The sequence below is a fragment of the Varroa jacobsoni genome, unplaced genomic scaffold, assembly GCF_002532875.2.
Source record: "Varroa jacobsoni isolate VJ856 unplaced genomic scaffold, vjacob_1.0 scaffold_1397, whole genome shotgun sequence".
NCBI classification, from domain to species: Eukaryota; Metazoa; Arthropoda; class Arachnida; order Mesostigmata; family Varroidae; genus Varroa; species Varroa jacobsoni.
Window position 1 is genome coordinate 141,278 of NW_019214299.1, and position 26,876 is coordinate 168,153.

The following is a 26,876-nucleotide window of genomic DNA, read 5'->3' on the forward strand; positions in this document are numbered from 1 at the left end:
GCTGCCAACATTGGTGCTGTATTTGATTCTAGTAAGCTTTTCTCATCAACAGAAATTCATTTTAGCAAGAACTGCACTTTTATCTTTGCGTGTTAATTAGTACCCAGGAAGCAAAGATATCAATGCGATTGTACCGCCGGTAGTGGCTTTGTTATGTTCACTGATCCCTAGGAGAGAAGCACCGGAAGCAAGATCAGTTCAGTTGTAATGTTTCAAGACGTTACCTTGTACCGTTCGAGTGTAGAAGTTGAGCTTGAATACAGTGGCAGCCACTTGCGAAAGTATTCGCGTTTTTGCGTGTAACTTCATTTATCATTGAAAAGTTGGTGGTGTTCATTCTTGTTCATGTTAGAAAAGTGAGTTTATGGATGATAGTTACAGCAAGGTATGAGTTCCGTTGAAAATCGTCGGGCCTTAGGAAGAATGTCGTCGAGAAGAACAAGAAATAGGTTAGTACCATATTATAACGGGATTGACATAATTGATTTCAGCAAAAAAATGCCGATAATTAACAATACAACGAATTGATTAGAGGATGAAACATTACAAATTACTAGCGGTTCTATAAAGGTTCATCCGCTTCTGTGTGTCGGATACCGATAGTAGGTTTTTCTAATTCTGTTCGTTAGCTCACAAGTCATCACCTGACGTCTCAACGCGTCAAAATATGCAAGATTGCGCTAAATAAAGTTCGTATCATTTCTGAGGTGAGGTACTTAACGAATGATTCTTGTTTAATTACCTGCGACCAATTAGTTTTCGTATCTCAGCGATAGAACATAATGGGCTGACTCTCCATTGCGTTCCAGAAAGGTGGTTCTGTTTTCATTAAAAGTCAGGGGCTGCGGCGGAGCGATTCTTAATGATGTTATTGCGAAACTAACTGAACCAATTCGTCTGATAGATCAACCTATGCAACGCTGCTGTTGCGGTCATGTTTTCTAAAATAAGTCTTTAGAATCTTTATTCTAAAGAACTAACGGTTCAGCCCGTATAGTGTACGAATAACCACCTATACTTGTTATTTATACCACAAAATAGGCAATGTTTTAGATATATGTAGAAATGTATGAATCACCAGCAGTCCAACCTCCGCCTCCCGTTATTTACATCACGCACAACTGTCGATATTAGGCTTGATTTCAATCCTAAGCTTAATCATAAATCTCTTGGTTAGCTGACACACATAAGGCTCAGCTGATTTGACAACAATATCATTATCGAAGTCGTCTCGTTGCGCGCCTTTTTCATTCGTTACATTGCTTTGTAATGCACAGGGTGATGTAGCCATGGAACGAGCACCAGCTGGTTCATCATCGCAGCATTGGAAAGGGCTGCCTTACGCTATCAGCATTATTAGAACAGAAATGTAATACATCGCTGGCGAACGTGGCAGCCTGACTAAACAGGTTTTTGCGCTATTCTTTTTTCTTTGGAAGGCGTTAAGCACGTGAGTGCTTCACTCACACCGTTCTCGACTTGACGACATTTTCCCATTCAAGTGGTCTGACTACACACCCAGTAAAAACTCATTCGGTATTGCTTTTGAACAAATAAATACACAACATACAAGGATTAACGTGGGAAACGAAAACGCTGACTCTGACTCATCCGATGGCTATTGGACTCATTACCTTTTGCTTATCTTTTAGAAAAATTTATAGCGTTCTATATATATAGATATATATACTTGGCCTTATGATGAACGATAAAACATTTTTATTGATTGACATAATGCAATAGTGCTTGTTAAGTTACAAAAAAGTGTTGTATATTAAGAAGAATAATTCCGATTGTGAACAACTAGTAGCTTAGAAGCAAGACGCGGTACCATAGAGGCACAAAATTGTACTCTTATTTCTGAGATTAGATCTTATAACGTTCAGGGCAGTATCCTATGTTACCTGGATAAAAATTACTTTTTATTTTCGTCAGTAATAATGATAGTAATGAACTAATTATTAATAACCTTTTACTGGTTTGCCAATGTATCTGGGTTTTAGTTAGTCTTAGGAAACGCAATGCGTATCTCGAGATGCGGAACTCGATCAAAGAATTTGGGCTCTTTTTTTGCCAGTAATAACGGAGGAGACGTTCGGTGTTTTTAAAGGTTGAAATAGTATTCAACAGATCTATGATTTTGCTTGTTGTCCAATGAATATGTTTAATAGTTTAGAGCGAACATTTCGTCAAATATGGCCAGTATATATTAAGAAAAAACGTAGTGTTGCTTGGTTGTTTTCGTAAAACTTATCTCCCACTTTTATGCTCACGAGAGATGACAACTAACTTTGAGAGAATTTTCAAACATTGTTGCCGACTAGCAAGCCGGTACTTAAGGGAGTCAAAACAACAGCGACTGATCGAATCGGCACTGTCGAGATCTTCGTGACTTATAGTGAAGTGATAAATCACTTCGTGTTTCAACTTGCTAAAAACGAGACCAAAAGTGTTACGAGCGGGTCTTGAATTGACCAGGTTCTCTGGTGGTTACTTGTTTGGCAGGTCTTTGCCAAATGCATATGGCCTAAAGCCACAAAGCTGTGTAGAAATGCCATCAGTTGTCTCGTTGACGACAGTTGGTTTCCTTGAACCTTTATCTTACAACCGCAAAAATCCTCGTCGCCTTATCGATCGAGTTCGTAGCTTTTTGTTGTTCCATAGAGTATCCCTGGTATAACCCATCTTAAAAAAAATTTCACGTCTTTAAGAGGTTGAAGTGTTTGCGCTAGATAGGAAGCTTCCAGAGCGCCCATTAAGTCAAGGCTAATAAGTCAAATGTCAAAACATAACGAGCAAGTAGCAGTCGTAGAGAAACCGATGGCTAGAGCTTACATTTGTGGCGGCTGAAGGAAGCTTTTACCGAGAAAATACCGCATGGGTTTCACTGTAGGAACAAAACCTACTACGAGGTAAAGCATATGATGCCAAAGTGTGCATTTATTCTACGTCCGTCGAAAATCATGCATTCAGCAGAATAATAGAATGGGGTATAAGGATTCAGCCATAACACTGCAACCGATATTGTCTGGAGAAGGATAGGAGATCTTTTGAGGTTGTTTTGTATAGGCGGAGTCATCCAACGATCTGTGCAGATATGATATATTACATAAATATTACATAAATGCGTAGCATAAAGGCGTTACGGGAGTTTTCTTATAATCACATTATTAGGAGCACATAAGCAGTTTAACCTGTTTAGTTAGTTCCTTTTATATTATAAAGGCAGATGTCGGAATTGATGGTCTCACAAAATTAATAGTCTACATGTGGACGAAACCCATGATATACTGAGCTCCAGCTTCTCATACTCTTTTTCACAGGTTTGGTTCTTTTGTTTCCAGTTGGGGTGTACAGCGTTATTATTCATGGCACTATGCTGTTGCTCTAAAAATCTAGAATACGTCATTCCACGAGGTCTCAATTTCGATAACCCGGTAACCTTATAATTATGACTATGTTGTCGAGATTTCGAAGTAAGTAACTTGTGGGACTATTGTATCCTGAAAATGGTAAACGACAGAGAGCATAAGTTGAAAATGACGAAAAAGCCATTTTTGCTCTGTGAGTTAGCATTCTATCGTGCAGTAGGAATGGTTTACCTCTATTCACTAATTTTGGCTACGTAATGCGGATCATCATCCTCTCCAATTGTTGATACACTTCAACGCACCGTAATCGACGAACAACTGTCTATAGATACCCGGGCAAACTGTGCGCCTGCGAGCGAGTTCGATAAATACAGACCACCGAGACATATATGGCGTTCAAATTTCCAAGTCGATTTCTGAGATGATAATAGAGGCCAGCAAAAAGTGTAAATAAACAAAAAAAAGAAAGCATTTTGCCCAATGTGACCAATTTATGACCATTTGTGCATTTAAAGTTCTAATTTTACGAAATTATTCATGTTTTCGAGTATATCACTATTTCCATAAGCCGAGAAAGACGTAGCATTCGGTATCCTCAAAAACAAACGTTGTTCGTCCTTTCTGCACTACCGAGCCTGTATTATAACTTACAGTCCTTCGAGCACTTGTTATTATGGCAGCGGACAATCTAGATCAAGCCAATGATGACTATTTACCTCTTCAGTCGTTCTGAGATATTCGAATGGGCTGAAAACTGTTTCGCTGTTATCCTTTACAACGAAAGCTTGTTATAGCATTTTACAAATACCACTGACGTTTGGATGTCACCAAATGAAAGAAGGTCCTCGCTTAGACGTTTTGGGTCTCCACCCATATTCCGACGATTTTAGCCAGTTGCATTTGAAAGCAAAGATATCAAGCACAAGAACTTAATAAATTGAGAAGGAACAAGTATCGCTTTCACAGACTCAATATATATGTGCAAAATTTTCTCTGAGTTGATGCGGTATTTTTCATAGAATTACGTAGTTCCTGTCGCTTTGTCCCAAAACTTTTTGTCCCAAAACGCTTTGTCCTATTGGTTTGATCAGAATGATTTATTCACACAATTATAAAAATATCGATAAAGGGACTGTGGCTGGGCTCAACATACTCGTGCTGTACATTTAAATCTCATGTGGACGCATGAGGATCAAACCATTCCATCCAATTCAATAAAAAAAAATCATAAAAGCCTTTCAACTCAAGCTATCAAGTGCTCCTGTAGATAGACTTTTATCTAGCATTTTGATTACATGATTAATGGCTTAGTAATTCATTGCGCTACTATGGGATCGGTTGCTGACATCGATAGACTGCGGCGGTTATCGCGTTTTCCAAGTATTTTAAACACCTAGCAGCGAAAAATGGAACGCGTTTCATAGCAACGTAATAAATTTTGCGGATCTTGTTATTGTTATGCCGCATAGGTTCCGGGTCCAGCAGAACAGCTTATTTATTTAAAAATTTTGCATATATCTAGTATTTAATGCGCGGCACCGATGGGAGTATATTAAATAAACGGGTCACTTTTCTGTACGAGAGCAAACGAAAAATAATTGTGTTGCTAATATAGTAACAGTCGACTGGACGGCACAATGACGTTCACCCTTATACCAGCAGTCAGTGATGCACTGGTTTGCCTCACGTGTGGCAAATGACGCCACCTTTTTTGTCCTTCAGATATATTCATAGGTTTCCGTCGGCCGTTGCCAGCATAGTTTTTCCTTTTTCAGCTATTGTCCGCTTTGGACAAGTTCCAAGTAAGGCGAAGCCAGAGTAGCGGGTTCGGTTGTGTGCGTTCTTTTTTTCCAATGGCTGGTGAAAATTGTGTAGCTAGAGGTCTGTCGAAACATACGCTGTTGCAGGTAACAGAACTTTGTCTATTTCCCTATTCATACTGCTGGACTTAAAATTTTCACATGGGAAACTCGCATATCAAAGTTGTTGAGCTCATAACGATTGAAATGATAGATTAGAAATTACATTCCATTACGTGCGATCCACCCTCGCTTTGGTGAAGAGGATTACTTAGCTGACATATATATATATACACATTTCTAGGCATTGTTTTAGATTTCCATTGTACTATCTACGTATGTGAGTACTGAGGTGTGTTAGCCTCAGCCAGCTGTTGACTACTGCTCAAAACAGAATTTGTGCAAGTATGCCGTATCTCGGCATTTTTAAAGAGATGCGAACAATACGTGGTTCTGTATTGGATTCATAGCATCACGTCAGAAGGAGCGTTTCAGCTTCGGGTTCTGCTTTAAGGTGGGTCCCACTAAGAATTGGAAAAGGACACAGGTTTCTGGCCAGTCATTTTTATCGCGTACAAGAGAAGTGGTCGTTTCAATGCAGACACTTTTTGCTCTGTGATTATTTAGGAAGATTAAGCAGGGTATTGTCCCTCTAACTTACCTGATCGTTGCGAATGATAAACCTGCGAGTTTCTATAAGATAAATTAGCACAACGTAACCAAATGCAGAAGTAGAAAAAGATCACCATGTGAGTTTTTTTTCTAGAAAAGAACTGTTATAAACAGTCTACTTCAATGGAACAATTTTTTAGGTGATAACTGATAAGAACGAGGAGTTGTACGACAATGTCATAGTATCTAAGTGTGATCCAAGTATCAATCGCAATGTTAACGTTCTGCTTTTGACATCGTCGAAACTACTGCTTTCGTAGTGCGGTTCTCGTAAACATGTGACTCATGCTTTGTTTTATTACCTGTCGTATATACAATAGAAAACAGCGCATTGCAGATTGGGCTGAATCGTTATATACAATGAGATATTATATCGAATGTATAATCTATCATTTTCAAATAAAGATCCATTATGTTTTCGTTTGATTCTCAACAAACTTAATGTTTACACCGTTGCTCTAATGTCTGCGCATCTAACAAAATGACAAAGACGATATATGATAGACGACAGAGAGAAATATTTTGATTTGATAAGCGTAGTTGTCCCACGGGGAATGCCGCTAGATATCCCTCGAAATCATGTATTTATCTGGAAGAAATGTATGGTTGACCTTCTCTGAATGAATTCATATTTCACAATGAAACAGGTCCGTGTCGTACTAGAAGCCGTTGGAAGTTGAAGTCTTCAGGTGAAGCAGGGAATAGGCAAAATAAGTAATCAAATAAGTGGCTTACTTGGCGTCTTTATAAGATACCTTGAACCACCAATATGAGGCACAATGCGATTAAGGGAACAAGTTCAAATTAGTTAGAAGTCATAAGTATTTTCATGGCGTTTCAACATGTGGTGGGATGCCAGTTTCACGTATTAAAACTTAATAACAATAAAAACGGGTTTAAATATTGTTGAAATTGAAGGTGAAGTATTTACAAACGGAACGAGTTGCAGCGAGTAACTGTTGTACATATTTGTAGCTTTGTGTGTGTTTAACGACAGAGGAACTTTAGTTAAAAACATTCGCATTAGATTCTAAAGCTGAGGTCATTATCCCATTGCAGTTCCGGCGTCAGGTTGGCTCCATAAAATGTCGATTACCAATTTGACTTTGTTAAAGCAGAAAGCGTAGTAATGATTTTGATTAGATGCAAGTGTTCGTGATTTTATTTCGGTACTTTTGATCGACTCAAGGTTGTTGCCCTTAAGTGCTTTATAATATCCGGAAACTCACTAATCAAGTCTCGATTATCGAATTAATTCTCAGTTGATAAAAAAAGATTTTAAAATTACCAATCGTTTCTGCGCTAGAAATAAGAGCCATGTCATATGGCACATTAGCATTTTTGTTCAATTGAATAATCTAGAAGTATTAGAAAAATTATTAATACAAAATTTTCAATATTTCGATGTCGAAGGCGCACTATTCAAAATGACGACAAACAAGTACAACTAATCGTCACAATTACTTACGTTTACTTCATTCCCCTTTTTCATTGCTATCACATAGGCAAGTGAGCGGTCCAGGTGGCGGGACCGCCGCTGGAAGTGGCGCGTCCTTAGGTGCTGGAGGAAGTATCGCGGGAGGTGGTGCAGGTAGTGCCGCTGCCGAGATGAGTGCGTCGGGCCTAGCAGGGGGCGCCGGTGGTCCCACGGGGCCTAGCTCCCTGTCGGCGATGCAGGCCGAGGAGGCCGAACTTTTACAAGACACAAAATACAAAAGCTACATCGGTCAGGTCGACAAAGCGCTTAAGTGCTTCGAGACTACGTCTGAATGGCAAGACCTCATCTCCTCGTTAAGTAAACTCAACAAGGTACTCTACAACGGCTTGCGTTGTGTTCACACATTTGTATCATAAATTATCTATGATATGGGGGATTCACGAGGCATTTTTTAGATGTACCTTTTGAAAACGACCAGGTGTGATAATAGAACCTATCCACAATAAGAGTTCTAACGAATTTAAATTCGAAAAGACAATTATTAGGGAATAACTATTGCTTTTTAGTCTATTTTAACTTTCTTTACATTCTCTACTTGTCATGAACTGAACGCTTTTATGATATAACACATCAGCTTACGCTAGATGCGGCGATCTGTCTCAGCAGCGCCTGCAACACGGGGCTGTGATGGCTATTAACCAGCATACACATTACATTTAATGGCGTCAAACGCATTTTACTAATGTCAAAAATGCATGCATACACAAGCGCGAGTTTTATCTATTGAAGCGATAGTTCTAGTTTTTGTTCAAATAAAAATGGCATTCCTAGCTCTTATCATGTTCAACACTTCGTTGCCTACCCACGTCATTTCTACATCAGCTATTGCAGACGAACACGAAATATCCCGTCATACCGAAGCGGATCATTATTGGCAAACGATTGGCACAGTGTATGCATCCTGTCCTGCCATTTGGGGTGCATCTCAAGGCTCTCGAGACGTACGACATCATCTTTCGCTGTATTGGCCGTGAACGACTAGCACACGACCTCTTTATTTATTCCGCTGGTTTATTCCCACTTCTCGGCCATGCAGCAATGAATGTGAAGCCTCTTCTGCTCAAACTCTATGAAGATCACTTTATACCATTGGGAGAAAAACTACGGCCGGGATTAAACGGTTTTTTAGTCGGAGTATTACCGGGCATGGAAGAAGGCGGAGAATTCTTCGATCGCGTTAACGTTCTTCTTGTCAATGTTGCTAAAGGTATAGGACCTCTTATCTTTTGAGAATCTCACTAACGACAATAATACAGTAGATCAATGTCTAACACTACCAAGTTATCGAAGCGTGTATATATGATATAGCTAAAGAATTAAAGTGAAATATTTTTATTTCACTTATTTCTTATTTTTAAGATTAAAAAAAAGTTCGATTGTTATTTAACCGAATGTTAGACGATTACTCTTCGTGGATTTAGTCTATGCGTACAGCTGTTTCATTATTTTTATTTAGAGAAAAACAAAATCTAGCTCTATAACATAACCGAACTAGATCAGCTCATGTACTCTTGACCAATGACCTTCAAACAGGGGTGGGCATGCAGTACTTCTACGGTTGCCTGTGGAAATGCGTGCTCTGCAATCCTGCCATCCGTCTGCCTGCGGTGACCTTCGTTGTGTCGAAATTCGACAGAAACTTGTCGATGGAAGAACAGATGGAATTTCTCGGCACTGACCGAGATTGTATGGTGGAGGCGGTTTGCTCGTCACTGCAGGATACATCCATTCTGGTGCAGCGTAACACCCTTGATTTTATTCTCGGTGGTTTCCCTCTCGATAAATGCGTTCTTGAGCAGAAGGATCGCATTCGGCTATGCACGTCGTCGCTCGTCGTACTGCTTCGAAGAGATATGGGCCTTAATCGGCGTCTGTATCAGTGGATATTCGGGCTTCAAGCAATGTCTACCCACACCGATCTGAACGACAATCAGAAGGCGACCATGGACTACTTTAAACAACATTCGGCGCCCATCGTTCTTGAAGCACTAAGAAATCTTTTTAGCGTAAGTGTAACATATCCAAAGACATTTGAACGCTAATTCATGTTTTGGTGTTTTGTTGTTGTCGTAAGAAGTCGATCATATTTTATAGAATGCCAGCCCCACTGTATTTATTGAGTTGTCGAAAATGTATTGACCATTTTTTTTTTACTTAAGTGACTTTGCAACGGTAATGAGCTGCTTGGGTCAGTTTTGGTGCCATTTGAAAGTTGACATTTTGCAGTAGATGGGCTAAAATTGTGGCAATGCATTTATTCAAATTCAAGATCCTAAAGCGCCCTAAAGGTAAATGACATTCTCACAGAATTCACTGTTTATCATAATTTTACAACGATAGAGGGAAAGCTGCTGCCCGGGCGTTCAAAAATTAATGGTGTTTGTGGTTAAAATGCAGTATAGGCAGTAATGGTTTAAAGAATGCATTTATTCTACAAGCTTTGACGTGAAACAAATTCCAATCTGTCTCATAATGGTCGACCAATTACGAAAAATGAACAAAACAAATACATGTGTTCGCTCAGGAACTAAACATTCAGCACCAAAAAGTTTCAAACTATGTGACAAAAACTAGTTACAAAATGTAAATTAACGCAAAAGAATGTACCTAGTCATATTTCCATTTGTGGAAATTTTCAGAAAGGCGGTGAACTCTTTGTAAAGCAATCAGTCATGGGGATTAAAAATAGATAGTGTATACTAATATGCAAATAAAAAAGAAGATAAAAATAGATGTGTTCGACAATCCTTAGCAAAGTTCAGACTGGTCGAAGGAGGCGATGGTAGAAAGAAATCGTGTATTATCTGTTGCTGCCGCCTGACAAAAAGATTGACTTGGATCCCTGTTGTCAACAAAAAATAAAATTTCAACAAATTGGTAAAACAAGCGACCAGAACTAATAAACAAAAAAGCGTCGTCTTCTACCATTAAAATATATAAAAAATTCTAGACCATATACAGTTTAGCTATCTGACAAAAAAAACTGAGTCAGCTTACTTAGGCTGGAAATTTGTGTTATCCTTCATGTAGTCCGGATCTCGCCCCAATCTATAACATTCTGTCACGCGCTTCGATCTCTGCAGAATTTCCTCAATGGTATTAATTTTAATGCAGAAATGCAAAAATCACTTGTTACAAATTTCGCCCAGAAAGCACAGATGATCTACAGTGATGGCATTATAGAGTAATCCGAGAGATGACTTAATATCATCAGTTAAAACTGCGTATACTTAGCTTAGCGTTCGTTTAAATATAAAAGCATTTGATTCAATTTCGGCTTAAAGCAGTCGATGCTTTTCGATAACTCTATTACAACAATGTGATTCTGCTACTGTTTTTTCGTCCGTCCTGTTCTAGTAATAACTTCCCGAATTTCCGCTTTTGCATAATCTGATTTCAGTACTCACCAGCCGCGTTCTCGTTAGGCTTTCCGATGACATTTTCTGTTCTATCGCCATACCGCGTTTTAACGGCTCTTATGGATCGCAACGAAATAAGTGCTTTTATCCTTGACGATATCTTAATCGATGTGTTCCGTTCACTCTACCTTGAATGTCATACGGCGAGAAAGTTAAGAGAGGACCATGACCTGCGCAAATCAAAAGGCCACCACCGAAAAGTGGCTAAACACACGTCCGAGGTTGACATCATCAAGGCAGCCAATCTTTTCTTCTGCAACCTCGAGCAAAAGTACCTCTGGGGGTAAGGAAAAATAAGTGTTATTTGATCATAGCCACCTCAGTCAGCATTACTAAAGGCGACTGCAATAATATTTTCTTCCATTTATGTGGTCTATCTTAACTTTGTGGTTGCTAGCTTCATTTTTCATGTTTTTCTTTTCGAATAATGTGCAGACGAAAATCTAGTGAGCTGTGAAACTCTTGTAGCTAGATCCCTAACTCACTTAGACATCAAGCCCAGAGTTCTGTACCTGTCTGAGAAAGTACAAATACCTTGCACTGTGTTTACTGGTTAACCATTTGTTTCAGCAGCATTAAACCTGGCCACGTTTAGCATTGTCACAAGAACGGCAATCTTAGATATGTCAATCCCACACTGCGAACAAACTTTTTCCATTACAATATTGAGTTAATGTTTCGTTTGTTTGTGTTTTTTGTTTTCATCTTATTTTACTAATTCACAGCTACTTAGCAAAGGAATTCAAAATGGCGTGTGACCACTGTCATATGCCCGACCAAAAAAGCCCCGTAGGGGCTGTCGGCTCCGGACGACCACTTCTCCTCGAGGTGTGCCGTCTCCTTGAGTTTCTACTCGAGGTAGCTACCCTAGACTCTTATAAGGAAGCTCCCTGCGAATATCTTCCTACATTACTCCATGACGTAAGTCAGGCACTAGTAGTTTCCTGTGAACGGTTATCGATGCCGCAGCTTCTCGCCGCACTTAAGCTATGCTCGAGGATATTACAAAAGGTTAGCAAACTCACTAATCTATTCGCATTTAAACGATTCGGCCCTGGTTGTGAACTGATCATTTTACCAGATCCACCTTCATCGTTTGTCTGCCGATATGTCGCTGCTCAGCTTGATGCTTCGATTCGACACAACAACTTCTGGAAGGATTTCCGTGATTATCTATTTTTGCTTTTCATGTTTTTTCGTAAAATTTAGTTTTGAATCAGAGCATCACGTCTTGTACGTATCAGCTTTCTCCAAGTACTCGCAACCGAGAGGCGTCACCTGAAAATAGTGTCGTTGTAACCTTTTTTCTGAATTCGTTCCTTCCTTTTGTATAAATGTGTTGTGAATTTCTGGCGTAGGTTCAACCGCCTGATCTGATTCTGGAAGAGGGTCTTGCGGAGTCGCCGCCCCAGTCTCCGACGCCAACTCCTCAAAATCCCAATCCGGTGACTGCGTCAGGCGTTGCTGGACACCGGCCGACGCATTCACGCAATGCGTCAAACTGTTCGATCGAGACTATCAAATCAGCCAAAAGCCTTACCCAGGAAGAGATCGAGCGTTCAACAACACTACCCTCGATGATCAGCAGCTGTATCGAGACATTCCAACAGTTATTCTTAAAATTTGTCGAGCTAAAAGTGCTCGCAAACCCTCAGGAGGTTGCCAAGTGAGTGCCAACAAGTTCAGGGCAAGACGAAGGGTGGAGAAATTAAATGCTGATGGGTAACGTGTTGAACTCAAATCAAGCAAGCAATTCGTTTTCAATCGAATGTGTGCTCTCAGCTTGCTTTCCGTTAGTTCTATTAAATATCTAATTAGCTGATTAAAAGCCTGATATTGAGAAATGCATGCCAGTTCTCTATTCCAGTAGTTAAATCTCTGCTTGAAAATTACCATTGTTATATGCCTTTTCATGATGAAGCTTCTCTGACATTCTGAGCCTTCCTAATCAGCCATTCACCCGATACGGTTTGGCGACGTGTTTTCAGATACCATATTGTGAAGCCTCCTCTGAAGAGTGGACTAATAATAGTAATGCCAAAAGCAATAACAATGCCAACGGATAAAATGTTATCTGTTCAATTTGTTGTCGGCGTGGGGCTAACTTGTTGCAATGTTGTTGTTCAACTACATATCTGAAATTTTCGCACAAATACGCGAAATTATCATAATGGATGGGCATAAGTTATTCGATTGGGAGAGTTGAGTGAAATAGACGAAGCACATGTTACATGTGTGAATTGAGCTGAACTACATCAACGTGTATCAACGCGAATAATCATTATAACGTTAAATATGATACTGATACACAGTGTGACGTACGACGGAGGCAGAAGATATTATCTTCAAATACAATGGCACTTGTTTAGCTGTGTATACATATTCGTTATACGCTTTTGCTAATTCTCGTCTCAGAGCTATTTAACGTGGCGCCGCTTTCTGTCCGTGACAAACATATTTGGTATATCCCACATGGAAGAACAAAAGAGTTCGAAAGCACGTGCGATCATGCAACGACTCATGGATTTCAGACATCTGTACATTATAATCTGATATTTACAGTTGTCTTAGAGATGCACTTTTTAACGCGTGGTCACCACTGCTGAACTGCTTAATTCAGAGTTCAGATATCTATTTCGGTTAGCTAATGCAGGCATAAGAGCTAAAGGAAAATTATTATACTTATGTACATATATATTATCGTTATGTTTCAACCTTTAAGCATCACAATTGCGTATATTAATCAAAGCTGAGCCAGTTTACTTTGTGCTTTTCGTGTCGTCTGCATCCAGCATATTACTGACAGGCCAATATCGTCGAATGATTGATGGTCTAATTTTTTTGGCTTTTTTTTTGGTAGGAAATTCTATTGTACTCTATGCGATTTCTGTTTTTGCTAAACTTTCTCGTGAGATGCAGCGCTCATCTTCGTTTTATAGTTGAATGTTTATTGTGCACTATTACGTTGTTGTGGTTGCCGTGACGTGCGAGCCAGTTAATTGTCTAGCTATCGCAGTTGCTTGATAGAGACGTATGTACTTACAGTCTTTTCCACGGAGCCCTTTGCCAACGGCAGCTCGACTCTAGGGACCGCGAAATGGACCTATCGAGGTTGCTCGAGAAGTGTCTACAGCAAGACGAGGTAAGTGATTTACGTAGAAAACTGGGCATTTGATCACAGAGACAGATTGCCATATATTGTTACCGTATTTAAGAACAGAAGATGTAATTTAGCCTTCATTGAAATAATTGTTTTTATACAAGGAAATGGCTTGGCGTTTTAAATCATACGGGTTGTGTGTGGGAGTCAGCTATATAGTGTAATACTCAACAGCAGTACAAAACCCGGAACTTAATATGTTTGTAGCGTGAAGCTCTTTTCAATATCTAAAATGGAGGACTGTCTATGCTTAAATTCAATTTACTATTGTATCGCACATTTCAGGTTTATCAGATTCCAGTGGGCAATGTGGTGGGTTCGTCGGCTACGGAGTTTCCCGGCATCGTCTTGAAACTTCGCCAACAATGGGGCGAAGAGACTTTTGAAACCCTATGTAGCCTAATCGTTGAGCTAAGTAGCTTCCCTGTCAGCCTCGGATCCAATTCAAAACAAGTCCTGGAATGCAAGGGTTCTATCTGTAAGTAAAGGTTTTCACCATTTTTGTTTGTTGTATTGACCTAGCTTAGAGTTGTATGTTTTTCTCACAACGACTTCTTGCATTTTCAGGTGACGGCTTTCCCAAGTGGCTTTCGCATATGCTGATGTTGTCTTGCTTCGCTGAAGACGCAGATTGCCTCTTGTGGACTCTGTCGATGATACTGGAGCTTATCAACCTGAGTCGGACGACTGTGCTCTCGTTAATGAGTGAGGCTCGTGGGAAGGGAGTTCACTCCATGGTGATCTTGCCAATGATCCATCCACTTGAGCTTAGGTAAACACCTTTCCATGTGCAATAGACTCTAACGGACAGCAGGGCAAGTTTGTATTTTTTGAACATTAAAAAGCTAAATCAATCTAACTTTGGAGCATGCATGGATCCTTCGATAAATTCTACTACTGTTACTATTATAAAAGCGTAAATGAAATGGTCCGATTCGATAGCGTCTCAGGTTCTTATAATGATATTTTCTTAATCCTTTTGACGCCCTCAATTATCTAATAACGCGCGCCAAAAACACAACTTTCACAACAGCAGTACAAAAGTTGTTGAAAAAAAGCAATTAGGTTTAGCTTTTCGTGGAAAATGGGAGTCAATTGACTGGATGCTGGTACCGCAAAAACCATAAAAGCGTCATTTGTTTAGCAAACTAAAAAATACAGTTCTATTCAGCTAACGATGTTATAGCACAAGTAAAACTAACTCTATTATTTGATTGTAAAATAAAAAGCCGACTTTCCCAAGTTTAGCCAAATTTAAGTCTATCGAAATTTCTCTATATTTATATATATTTTGGGTTTCCCAAATCACAGATTCATCGTCGAAGAAACGCGGTTTATGCAAGTGGCCACCAATCGTCTCTGGGAGATGCTACGCGATGAAGACGCTCGTTATCATCTCCACGTGGCCGAGCTCTTGCAGAAACTTCACAATCTGGCACCAAACGACGGCGTATGCGAGAACGTTTTATGCCGCGGCCTTTCTTCGGACTCGGCCGAAAAACAGATCGAAGCCCAGAAGCGGTTTGCTGTTTTATGGCACCTGCTCCGCGATATTAAACAGAAACCACAAGCAACACTACGCTATTTCGACCGATGCCTTTTCCAAATGTTGGATTGCCTTACTAAAGATTCAGGACCACACAGAGCCATTTCGCAGTTCTGGCTCGAGCATTCGTTGTCTCGTGGCGACCTAAATCGTATCTTGGAGCCGGTTCTTATCGTTTTGTTGCACCCCGACACGTCACGGGTTTCGATCAATCACGTGTCCGTCCGGAAACACCGAATCACAGTCGACCAGAAAAGTCAGCAAGAACGTGAAGAGGATGTTGACCGGAAGATTTATGCTATCTCACAGGTTGCTGGAAATATCATATACCATCATAGCATGAATGAAGAGAAAGCAAAGGGTAAAAATCGTGGCGTAATTTCTCCAACAGACAGACCCATGCTAGCTCTTACGTCTTTAGATACACGAAGCATCGCTTCGGGAAAACCGGTCGGCAAGTACGTGACTGGTATGTCAGCTGTGCAAGATCTAGAGTTCCCGTTAGGTTTGGAGAACCCCCAACAACCGATGTCAGTGTTCGTCAATCCGATGGGATCGTCGTTGTCGCTCATGCACGATTTCCTCGATCCGGACTCGCTGAACTCGTCCACATCGCTGATGCCTGATTTATCTGTCGCCACACGTATGGACCATGGATCGTTACGAAAAGCTTCCTACGACGAGGTATTTTATTGCGGGATGATTAGGTGATAATTCGAAGCCGACAAACAGGCAACAATGTAGGAACACAGTCGGGAAGAACGTAAACGTCTTTGTCTAAAGACTCTTAATTCGATACCATCAAAGACATTACAGTTCAAATGTTGATATATTATATAAACACTAATATATATATATATATATATATCAGCATCTATAATATATTTGCTATTACATATATATATATATACAATATATATGTATATATATAAAAGCTGCTGGATGTCCCTGATTGTTGGGGTTAATATCCTACTTACGTTTGAATTACCTAATCGGTCCTTACTGCTCCCACCGAATATTAGCACTGCCATATAGATATCACTTAATAAGTGCATGTGCTTGCATTTCTTGCTTTTCCAGATACAAAGCATATCGAACGTTTCTACGGCTCGAATAGAGGATGCCCAGTCGGAATGTTCACGCAATCTAGAGACAGCATCACTACCGGGAAATATTGGTACGATCTCAAGTACCACTGGAGCAGGCACTGCGGAGGTGGTTAATTCAATCATGGATGATCTGCTTGACGAAGCTGTAAAAAGTGGCACCGATACTGTAAGTGTCGGCAGTGAGACGCCCAATTTAAGACGGATTTTCCGTGACGGTGCAACCTCTGAGGCGCATACCCCAACTTCAGATCATGGGGTGACCCTTGAGTCATTCAAGGTTGGTGTTCTGAACGCTGCGGCCAGCTCTGCTGGGACCAATCGCCTCGTCAAACGAGAATCAGACAAAAAAAACGTATGACAAAAAGTGCTACATATGCAGTCAACTTTTTATAAAACCTAAAAATGACAACGAATGTTTATAACGAAAAAGTCAGACTGAATAAAATCACACTCTGTTGCTTTAGCACTCTTCTAGTATTAGCCGATAGATATCTGCTAATAACTAACCATTTTTGTTATACGTCTCTTTGTGATTAGCAACCAAACGCTGACTCACCAGTGCACCCTCTTCATCAACATATGCTGCTATATTCGCAAGTATACGACGCAGAGAAGGCTTTATATGCGCTCCAGTCAATTAAGAACATTGTGGACGCATCGCGAAGGGAGGCGTTATGGCAGATGGCTACCACGCACGTCTACCACGGTGGGACTTTAAAAAGGGATCCACCTGTCGATGTCCTACTCGCAAGACACCGAAAAGCAATCGATGGTGACAGTTTTCAGGTGACCATTTCTTTAATATCGACCACTCCCAAGAGTATTTTCGTATGCTCTACGTGAGACCAATAACCAATTACTATTAGTATTTCACCGCTCGACATAAAGTCATTACCTATGGTCTCCTAGTAGTCGTGCTTACATGCTTCATATTTTTCGTTTCTACAGGGCGACATGTCAAGTGAGCAGCTTAACTATTTCCGCTCATTCAAATATCTCGACGTGCTGGTTTATCTGTGCCTGCAATATCTTCGCTCATATTATCCGCACGTGCCTCAGCAAGGCCCGATGACGGCACGGGATGTCGTGGGTAATTGCAACGTTCGCCTGCTAACGTGTGATGTCCTGCAGGCGATCTTCCAAATGCTTGAGGAGCGAATGCATACTCGCAAAGAACTGCCAGGACTAGTTCTGGAGCTCCTCAACAGGTCAGCGAGAAGCGTAGAGACTAATGAGATTGTGTATGTCGTACTCTACATTGATATCTAAAGATGTGTCCGACTGCAGTGAAATCACTCAGAAAAATAAACGACCCTCCAGATGTGTTGTATACTTAGCTTTGGTTCGCCCGTGGCGTACATATCGTATTTTTGTTTCACATAGAATTTTGTCTGATTATGCTTTATATAATCTGGTTTCTACCGCTGCGAAAGTATTTATATCGTTGTAAATATACATTTACAGGTGTAAAGTTCAAAAGACCCTGCTGCATTGTCTTGTGGCCTCGGTGTTCCAGCAAAGAACTGAAAAAGAAAATGCGGACGTCTTTACCTTCCATGTAATCGACTTCAATGATAAAAAAACAGTGGAGTTTCAGGTAATTGCTATGTTCGGCATTAGTTTAAAACGTGGCTCACTAGATTAACTATTTGTAGCATTCGTTTGGTTCCCGACTATACTTATCGGTATAGCTAGCAATCCTTAAAAAAGCTACTAAAAACTACTGGAATAGCCTTATTTTTTTGCTCAGGAATAAACTGCTTACATCACAGCCTAATGTTCACAAGTGTTGATGTACAAGCAAGCATAATCATAGTGATGCCCGGTTTCCATTAAATTCGCGTTGCCAATGTACCTGGCGAGTATTTGACTAATTATTATCGTTCATTTTTTGTACAGTTTACGGTAAGTTCATTCTGCTGATGTTTATAAAGAATACCGCTTAGTTTCGTGGTATAAACACCTGTACATATCCAGCATATATTTCGTGCGATTATATTTTTCATTAAATAAACAATAAACGAGTCAATGAAATACATATTATAAATCGTACCTCTAATTTTTTTTGCCGGTCACAGGATACATTCCAAGTGCATTTGCTGAAACTGATGTGCTCGCTGATCCAGCTGGAAGACCGCGTGATCAAGCCGCAATCGGGCGGCGAAATTTCAGACAATAAAGCTGGCTCTTTCGGCAAAATCAAGTTCAAGCCTCAAATAAGCACGCTGAAATACGTGAACAGTACGTGAAATGAACACAGATCTTATCGCACGTTATAACAATCATTTGTAGCCTAAAGGCTGCAATCTTCTATACTACGATACGCTTATGAAATACCTACAAAATTTATTCAGATCGATGAAGTTGCAATGAGATAATCAATATATATTGTTGTTGTATGTCTGTTTCCGGCAATTTTTCTCCGAAATCCGTTCAGACGTTCCGATTCCATCGCAGACGATGTTCACGACCGCGGCCCTGATCGCTCTGAAACAACAACACAAGTTGCATTTACAGTCACATTGGATGGAACTGACAATGACGTCTCTTCCGTACTCGGTTCGGAACTCTTCGCAGAGCGTATCCCGTTTCATCATTCAAATTGCTAACGAACTCTGTCTCAACCTCGAGACCATTGTTAGTTCGGTACAGGCAGCTGCGAGTAAGATGGCGGCTCCCGCAGCGGTGAGTTGAAAAACAATGAGAAAATTTAGAGCTCTACAGAAAATATAGTGACGTGTTCCCGTTAAGTAATTCTGCATCGCGAGGGTTTGCCGGCAATCGGCCCCTTTGCAGAATAACATTTTAATGCTCAGCTTTTTCAACAGCATCCTGTCCCTAATGAAATATTCTCTTGTAACTAAATAATCGCACGGTTTGTTGCTGCAGGCACTTGAGATTGCAAAGCGAGCAGTGTTAATTAAAACGGAAAGTTCGTTATGCCTATTAGTAAATTAGTGTCGAACTTATGTTCGTGCTCTCAATTATATTCGATAGAAATCATTAGACAAAAAAAGTTTTCTATCTGTTTCACTAGAACTGCCCGCCCGACTACATAGTAACCTCAGTTGGCAATCTACGCACGCTGCTTCATTACTGTCTATTGGACGAAACGTCACCGTCGAGTGCCAAACAGCAGCCTCTGGCTCAGAATCCGACAGGAGCTCCGTTACTATCGAGCCTTTTCCACGCTTTCGCATCCGACACTCAGCAGAAGGACGGAGCGCATAAAGACGCTGCTGCTAACCCGGTCATGGTGACGATACGTCGAACTTTGCTTCTCGAGCTGCAGCGCTATTTATCATCACTCTTAACCGTTTGGCAGGCAATGGCCCAAGCCGAACGGGCTGAACGCGGAAGTGGCGACCACCGACCCAATCAGCTCCTCGTGGTGATGGGAGCACCGCGGCTCGTTAAGCAACAGGTGATTCAGTGCCTGCAGGCGATATCGGAGCACTACGGTGATAGCTTCCTTGCTGCTGTTGGCGCTGTGTGGCACGAACGAGCCCGCAAAAGTGGTAAGCATGGCAACGTGGTGCCGCCAATCTGGACGACTGAGCAACTGTTGCTCGTTGAACTTGTTTATCAGCTGTCGCAGCAGAAAAGCGATCTGTATTCGAGTACAGGGTCGATTCCGCCTGTAGGACAGGACCCGAAAACGGTGTTCAGCCTGACGCGTATTGTCTACTTCGTGAAAAAGATTTTCAAGGATCCGCCAAACTCGTTAGACAAAAAGAAACTCCAGAATTTAGAAGTGTCCGTTCTGCAGTTTTTGTTGGCTTATCTGCAGCATTATCCACATCCAGAGAACTTGGGCTCGGCATGCCAGTCACTTATGGGATTGTGGAAGGAAGGTCTTCAGCATCTCAACAACGTCCCGCCCGTGCAATTCCACTTGCTTGCGTAAGACCTTAGATGTCCTTCATAATTTAGCGTCTGATAATTTCATATGCTATCTAATTAGCACTGGTAGTTTTCCAGTTAAAATGATTTCTGCTAGATGGTACGTTTGCAAGAAACGTTACAAGTTTTTCTTTAATGATGGTTACAATCCCAGAAATAATTGAAAAAAAATGTTACCTACTTTACAGAATCTTGCACGAATATGTCCAAAAAGCACCACTCATTGAAGACCGAAAGGACCAAAAAGACCTCCAGGAGATCGCACAGAAGCTTATTGAAAGCATTTCCACAATAGCTTCAGCTTCTCTTGAGCAGACTACGTGGCTTCGACGTACGCTGGCAGTGAAATCAGGTGTCCAGCAGGATATCACCGAGCACGAGGACACCGATCAGATCGACGCTATGAAGATAAAGCAGCAAAGCGCTGAAACTTCCGCTAATTTGAGCGCCTATAGCGTACAAGCATTGTTTGTGCTGGCTGAGGTATTCACTTCGTCCTGATGGTTTTTCATACTGTTTATTTTGTACAAGTGGCGAATTTGTATAGGTTCGTCTTCACGAATTAGTTCTTTCTTTGGAACCCAGCCGCATATATTAGATTCCCTTACTTATATTTATCGTTCACCGTAATATTCGTTGCTCTGCACTAGGACATCGTATAATCACAAGTCGATTCGAATCTACTGTCATAAACAAGCAGGAAATATTAACATAATAATAACTGATCGGAATTGTAACTTCAACTTTCAGTTCCTTGCGCCCGTTTTGGACATCGTGTACGTCTCGGAAGACAAGGATAAAGTTGTGCCACTTTTAACCAATATTATGGTTTATGTGACCCCTTTTTTGCGGAACCACTCGAAAAACAACGGACCATCGTTCCGTGCCTGTTCGCAGCTACTAGCTTCGTTTTCAGGTTATCAGTACACACGTAAGGCGTGGCGAAAGGATGCCTTTGACCTGCTCTGTGAATCATCGTTCTTTCAGATGGACCATGCATGCTTGCATCATTGGCGAAGCATTATCGATCATTTGATGACACACGACAAGACAACCTACCGGGATTTCATGAGTGAGTGCAAAAATATTTGGCTTTTCAAGTAGAAATAGACGTTGTCTTTTTCTGATGCTTGAAAGCTACATTTCTGAATAAAGAGGAGCGCATTTATGGCCTAAATACACCCTCGAAAGCCGTGGACATATGTTTGACCAGACCAATCGTGATTAAATCATTGCATTAGCATATAGGTTCCACTAGAATAAGGTTACTGAGTGTTGCTAATTTTTTTTAAAAGGACTTCAAATAGAAAAGGTAAAAGAAATAACAAGTGAGCACCTTCTATTTTCGAAGAATCTAAAAACAAACTTTAAGCCAGTAGATAAACTAACGCAACGGAAGCTTATCTGCCACTTACAGGCCGCGTAACATCAGTGCCTCAGTCAGGCAGTCTAAACATCTTTGGTAGTAATGAAAAAGAATACGAACAACGAGCTCAACTTCTAAAGCGTCTAGCCTACGTAATTTTCTGTTCGGAACCCGACCAGTATCAGAAGTACATGCCTGAAATATCTGGTAAATTTGTTTTGCGTTTCTCAAGATTGAAACATTTCTCATTTAGTTCTTCAATCTTAATTATTATGAAAACGTTTTCAATTTCTTCAATTCACATATCTATGATTAATTCATATTCAGATGATAGCAGACATAGGGCAAGTAAAAAGTTTTAACAGTTGAAAAAACCGGGTAGACTATTTATAATCCACAACGACAATTTGAATGCCCATATCTTAAGTACCATGAACCAAATAAATAAAGATTGCTTCATGTTTCTCCCGCACTTCTAAATTTAATCTATTTACTGTTCTGCTAATGATTACAGAACGCCTGGCTGAGAATCTGAAACTTTCCCAGGTACCAATTATTCAGTCAGCGGTGTTCCTCTGTTTCCGAGTGATTCTGCTACGCATGTCGCCATCGCACGTCACATCGATGTGGCCTGGTATAATTACCGAACTCGTGCATGCGTGTTTGATGATGGAGCAAGAGCTGTTGGATTCGGAGGGTCAGAAAATAGCGAAAGCAGTAGCATCTTCACATCTGCAGTCGCTTGATTACAACCTTCAAGCGACGTCGGCCTCACACACTACGCCTGCATATTTGTCCCTATTAACGCTATACTTATCAGCGTGTAAATTACTGGACATGGCAATCGCTATGCCAGCAGATCTCTTACCGCAGTTCCAGGTCTATCGGTGGGCGTTTATCGGAGACGGTGCACCATCAGTCGATGGAAATGAAGGTTTGTATTAATTTGCTAGCTAAAATAGTTGACAACTGCTGATCTCTAGACAGCTAGTTGGTTCAGAAATGACTAAATCACAATTTTGTACCATAAAGGAAAGCGTTCGAATTAACAAGCCGACAACCTATGCAGTACAGTGTGGAGAAGTCCATTGCGAGTATACGAGTACGTTTCGACAAAGGTACTACCGTGGCAGTTACTTTTCATGGAATTATTGTATAGATTATTTTTCGATTATTATATTACAGGGGAAGGATTTGTACCGCACATGAAACGTCTGGCGACTCTTCTAAACCAGAGATTCCCAGGTAATCGCACAAGGCTACACTACGTGCCTGGACGACCGTTGATGGATGCCACGTCGATAAAGAGCCTTGCCGACCTTCAGCCATTTTTCAACACGTTAATTGAAAGCAACAAGCCTAAAGTGATGCCCGGTTAGTGGCACTGAAATCTTATTGTTCTTATTGCGTGCACTGCGATCACACATGTTCGTTATGTTTAACCTTGTTACCCGAAGTAGTTATTAAATAATACAATACGATCAAAAAGTCTGCGCCCTGCATCAATTTTGCGTATATTGCACCATTAAGACGATTCAACTGTTGTTACTGAAGAACCGTTTACTTTTTTCTTATAATTACAGGCGAAAGCCATCCGCTGCTAGTTCAACAGCCTTCGCTGTCCCGCCGATTATCGCACGGGATTCAACACCAGACGTCGAAGAAAGAAGCACCAAAGGAACAACTGGAACAAAAGACTGCGCTAGACTATATCGAAAACATCATAGAATGCGATTTTCTTGAGTTGCGAACCAGCTAAACAATAACTAATTTTTGTATGTAGTTCGAGTCGATATGTGAGCTCAACTAGCTGGCTAGGTGCAATGGTTTCGTACTGAGCGACATAAGTTGATGAAGCCTAATTGAAGTCAACTATCTATCACCTGTGGACGAAACTGTTACAAAGTCCATGGAGTTAATATCCGACAGTCGCACATATATGTTAGGCGAATATACCAATGGCTAACTTACTTGTGATGGACCACAGTGTGGCTTCTGTTCTACGCCTAGATTACAAAATGTCGAAAATTAAAAGCGTGCAAGGACAAAAGATAAGCAAGGCATGACCTAACTACACCTAGAGGTCGACTGCAATACATTTATGCAGACCACTTCGACGTTCTTCTCTTTGTCGGCGAATTTCCTCCTTTGACACAAACGAGTTGGCCGACAATACAAACTCTTAAAGACAACTCGGTATTTTCCTCTGTAAACACACTTACTATTGTTTAACAAAATATTACTATTATCTGAAAAAGGGTCTGGAGATCGATCTTATAAAATATAACTTGACTTATACATGTTTTTTGAGATGATACGTAACGTTTGGACTAGTGGCGACAATGAATCAATAGGGTGATATCTTCTTGATAATTGCATTCGTCGTACATGACGGGATGGCGTGCTGCCATGTGGCACGTCTTGGATCGAGATTCTAACGAAAACAAGCCAGATGGAGCTGAAAGTGTTTTTGGTCGCTAATTCGAGGTGCCGCCTTACCGCCGATTAGTATCCGGCGAACCTGTAGGAACATAAAGGCAAAATCAGGAGGTGGATGACCTGACCAACTTGCTAACAAAGTAGAGAGAAAATGCCTCTTGTTAGTTAGGCAAAGAGGTTTATGGCATACGAGAAAACAATGGAAGAAAAAGAAAAAAAATCTATGTGATGAAGCTGAATTATAGTAAGTAGATAACGTAGGAACTATGATATACAGGGAAAGAATATATTACCGATAAAACACGAATGACCTACAATAGCGAGAATCGGGACGGATATTAAAACGGATGTGCTATTTATAACGCGAAGTTTTTAAGAACGATGTATTCGTGGTATCGCCAAGTATTCAGTAGGGTTAAACATAACTACGACAAAAAATTGCTGATGTATCAAGCTAACGACTGGTTTTCTATGCATAAGTCCTCTCTTCAGTTGTCGGCGTCTTTGCCAGTGGCGGTTATTGAGTCGCTTAGAAGCGGCCTCAATCATTACAGCCGACAATGCCATCTCTTCCTGCGGGATGCGCAGGACATTGTGGAGCAGAGGACAAAAATGTAGTCAAGCTTTGCGGCTGTATAATTGCTTTTGTATAATTCGTCACGTGCAGGCGTGTGTGAGCGTATGTCTGTGTTCTGAGAATGTGCTATGCTGTTTCTAGATGTGCACGTGGTCCTCTGGCGTGGGTAAGTGCGTGTGGGAGAAAGGGCAAAAACGTCGAAATTGTCAAAGAAGTACTCCAGCCTCGGGGACAGGTCTAGTCTTGGTGGAATTATGCAAGAAAGTTTTTCCTCGTAGAGAAGTAACACGCAAGCGTGGATTGATGTTAACACACACACATAAGCTTGCAGTTATATATTTTGTGATCGTCACACCATTCTAAGAGATGCTGCTATTTTGTGTTTGTCAAAGAGAATAAATAAAAATCGATTTTATAACTCCTATTATTACCGCACGAAAGAACCACGTGTTTAAATCTATAACGAGTGATGTCTTTGACAAAAATCTGTCTATAGAGTCGAAGAAAATACATAAAATTTCTTAAAAGTTGGTCTTACGAAGAAAAAGTGAAACGCCACAGGAAGATATGTTGCGTGAATTGCCTCGCAACGACTCTGCGGAAGCTACGATGTTTTAGTGCATATTGTAGTAATGATCATGCAAAATAGGTGTCAAATGCTCTACTATGACGAAGGAAAGAAGATGCTTGAGATGTCGAAAACAGGTTAGCACAGGGAAACGAGATTGTATTGTTGGCCGGGATGAGCAAAGCGTCAGGTGCGTAAGCAATCATATATTGTGAATAACTTTGGCTACACCAAGATAAGAAGCGAAAAAAGGGCGGGAAACAAGAGCGCATGATAATAACAGTAAAAATGGTTAGGGTATCAAACTATATATATATATATTACTCAGACAAAATTAGTGTTAAGTGCTCGCCTTTGTAAATGAAATGACATTGTGAAGCTATAAGCAGTACATGTGGTAAAACGAATGGAAATAATCATAACTGAAGGAATAAAATGACTTAGATAAATGGAAAGTGACAAGTCACCTTAGCAGCAGTGAAAGCGTACGAATGATAGTACAATTCTTCGCCATAGATCTTATAGGTCTTCGATTATTCCGACAGAAAGTACACAGCAAATTGAACAATGCGACTATGTATGTCAAATACACAATACGCTAATGTCGGAAATCTGGGAAGTAGCAAGGACAATAACAATCCAAATAATAAACAGATTCGAATACGTTCACAAAGATTATATATATATATATAATCTTTGTGAACGTATTCAAATCTATTACTATATATATATATATATATATAGTATCGTGGAGTGAGGCTGCTGTGATCATATTAATAGTAAGGAATTAATAATGAATATGATATGGGCTGTTGATGGAGAAGACAAAGAGCAAGTGACACGAGCTGTCAGCATATGGATATATATGTAAAAAAGAAGCAGGCAAATCGAGGGAACAAAAAGGGGCAATCGATTATGATACAGGACGGAACTATAACAACACGAATAGCATTGTCGCTATTCGTTCTGGAAGCAGAGATAATAAAAACATCGTGAAAACTCGAATATATGTTAGTATTTCGACAACTATTATTTTTCTAATATCATTCGATATTACCTTTATGGTTATCGACGTGACATGCGTGCAAAGAGATTTTCACTTAAAAAATGGAAGAAAATAGGAATGGGAAACAACAACGAACCCGGTGGTTGAGGGTACCGCGGAAAACTGATCGGATAGCCGATATTCAGTGGCGACCATTTATAGTTTTATTTTAATAAATACGGGTTTTTTTAAAAAAAAACTATGGAATATTTTGTTTGACCAAACAGAGATAACTAGGTCGAAAAAAAATGCATAGGTAGCTTGAACAGATCGAATGATACTTACATAAATGTGCACATAAAATTCAGATATTAAAATAACATAACTTATATTTGGTTATTACTTTGTGCCTTGCAGTAGGCACGTTTTTTCCTTTAGCTTAATTAGCTATGAAATTCGCAAAA

The 26,876-nt window shown here is 40.4% G+C and overlaps 1 protein-coding gene across 3 annotated transcripts in view; it reads left to right on the top strand.

Annotated features, from left to right (window-relative positions):
• Positions 1-26,671, top strand: part of LOC111269543 (protein DOP1A) — a 68,949-nt gene extending 42,278 nt beyond the window's left edge. For all 3 annotated transcript variants that reach the window (XM_022849208.2, XM_086972138.1, XM_086972137.1), the window contains 23 exons: positions 7,348-7,651; positions 8,163-8,547; positions 8,874-9,346; positions 10,741-11,042; positions 11,485-11,770; positions 12,118-12,425; positions 13,805-13,901; positions 14,205-14,397; positions 14,487-14,691; positions 15,231-16,149; positions 16,546-16,851; positions 17,112-17,360; positions 17,523-17,782; positions 18,039-18,171; positions 18,653-18,815; positions 19,012-19,259; positions 19,612-20,477; positions 20,666-20,960; positions 21,228-21,549; positions 21,895-22,050; positions 22,358-22,777; positions 23,029-23,217; positions 23,427-26,671. In XM_022849208.2, coding sequence (XP_022704943.1) covers positions 7,348-7,651; positions 8,163-8,547; positions 8,874-9,346; positions 10,741-11,042; positions 11,485-11,770; positions 12,118-12,425; positions 13,805-13,901; positions 14,205-14,397; positions 14,487-14,691; positions 15,231-16,149; positions 16,546-16,851; positions 17,112-17,360; positions 17,523-17,782; positions 18,039-18,171; positions 18,653-18,815; positions 19,012-19,259; positions 19,612-20,477; positions 20,666-20,960; positions 21,228-21,549; positions 21,895-22,050; positions 22,358-22,777; positions 23,029-23,217; positions 23,427-23,602 — 7,255 coding nt within the window. In that variant the 3' untranslated portion in view covers positions 23,603-26,671. The remainder of the gene's footprint in view (positions 1-7,347; positions 7,652-8,162; positions 8,548-8,873; positions 9,347-10,740; positions 11,043-11,484; positions 11,771-12,117; positions 12,426-13,804; positions 13,902-14,204; positions 14,398-14,486; positions 14,692-15,230; positions 16,150-16,545; positions 16,852-17,111; positions 17,361-17,522; positions 17,783-18,038; positions 18,172-18,652; positions 18,816-19,011; positions 19,260-19,611; positions 20,478-20,665; positions 20,961-21,227; positions 21,550-21,894; positions 22,051-22,357; positions 22,778-23,028; positions 23,218-23,426) is intronic.
• Positions 26,672-26,876: the final 205 nt, after the last annotated feature.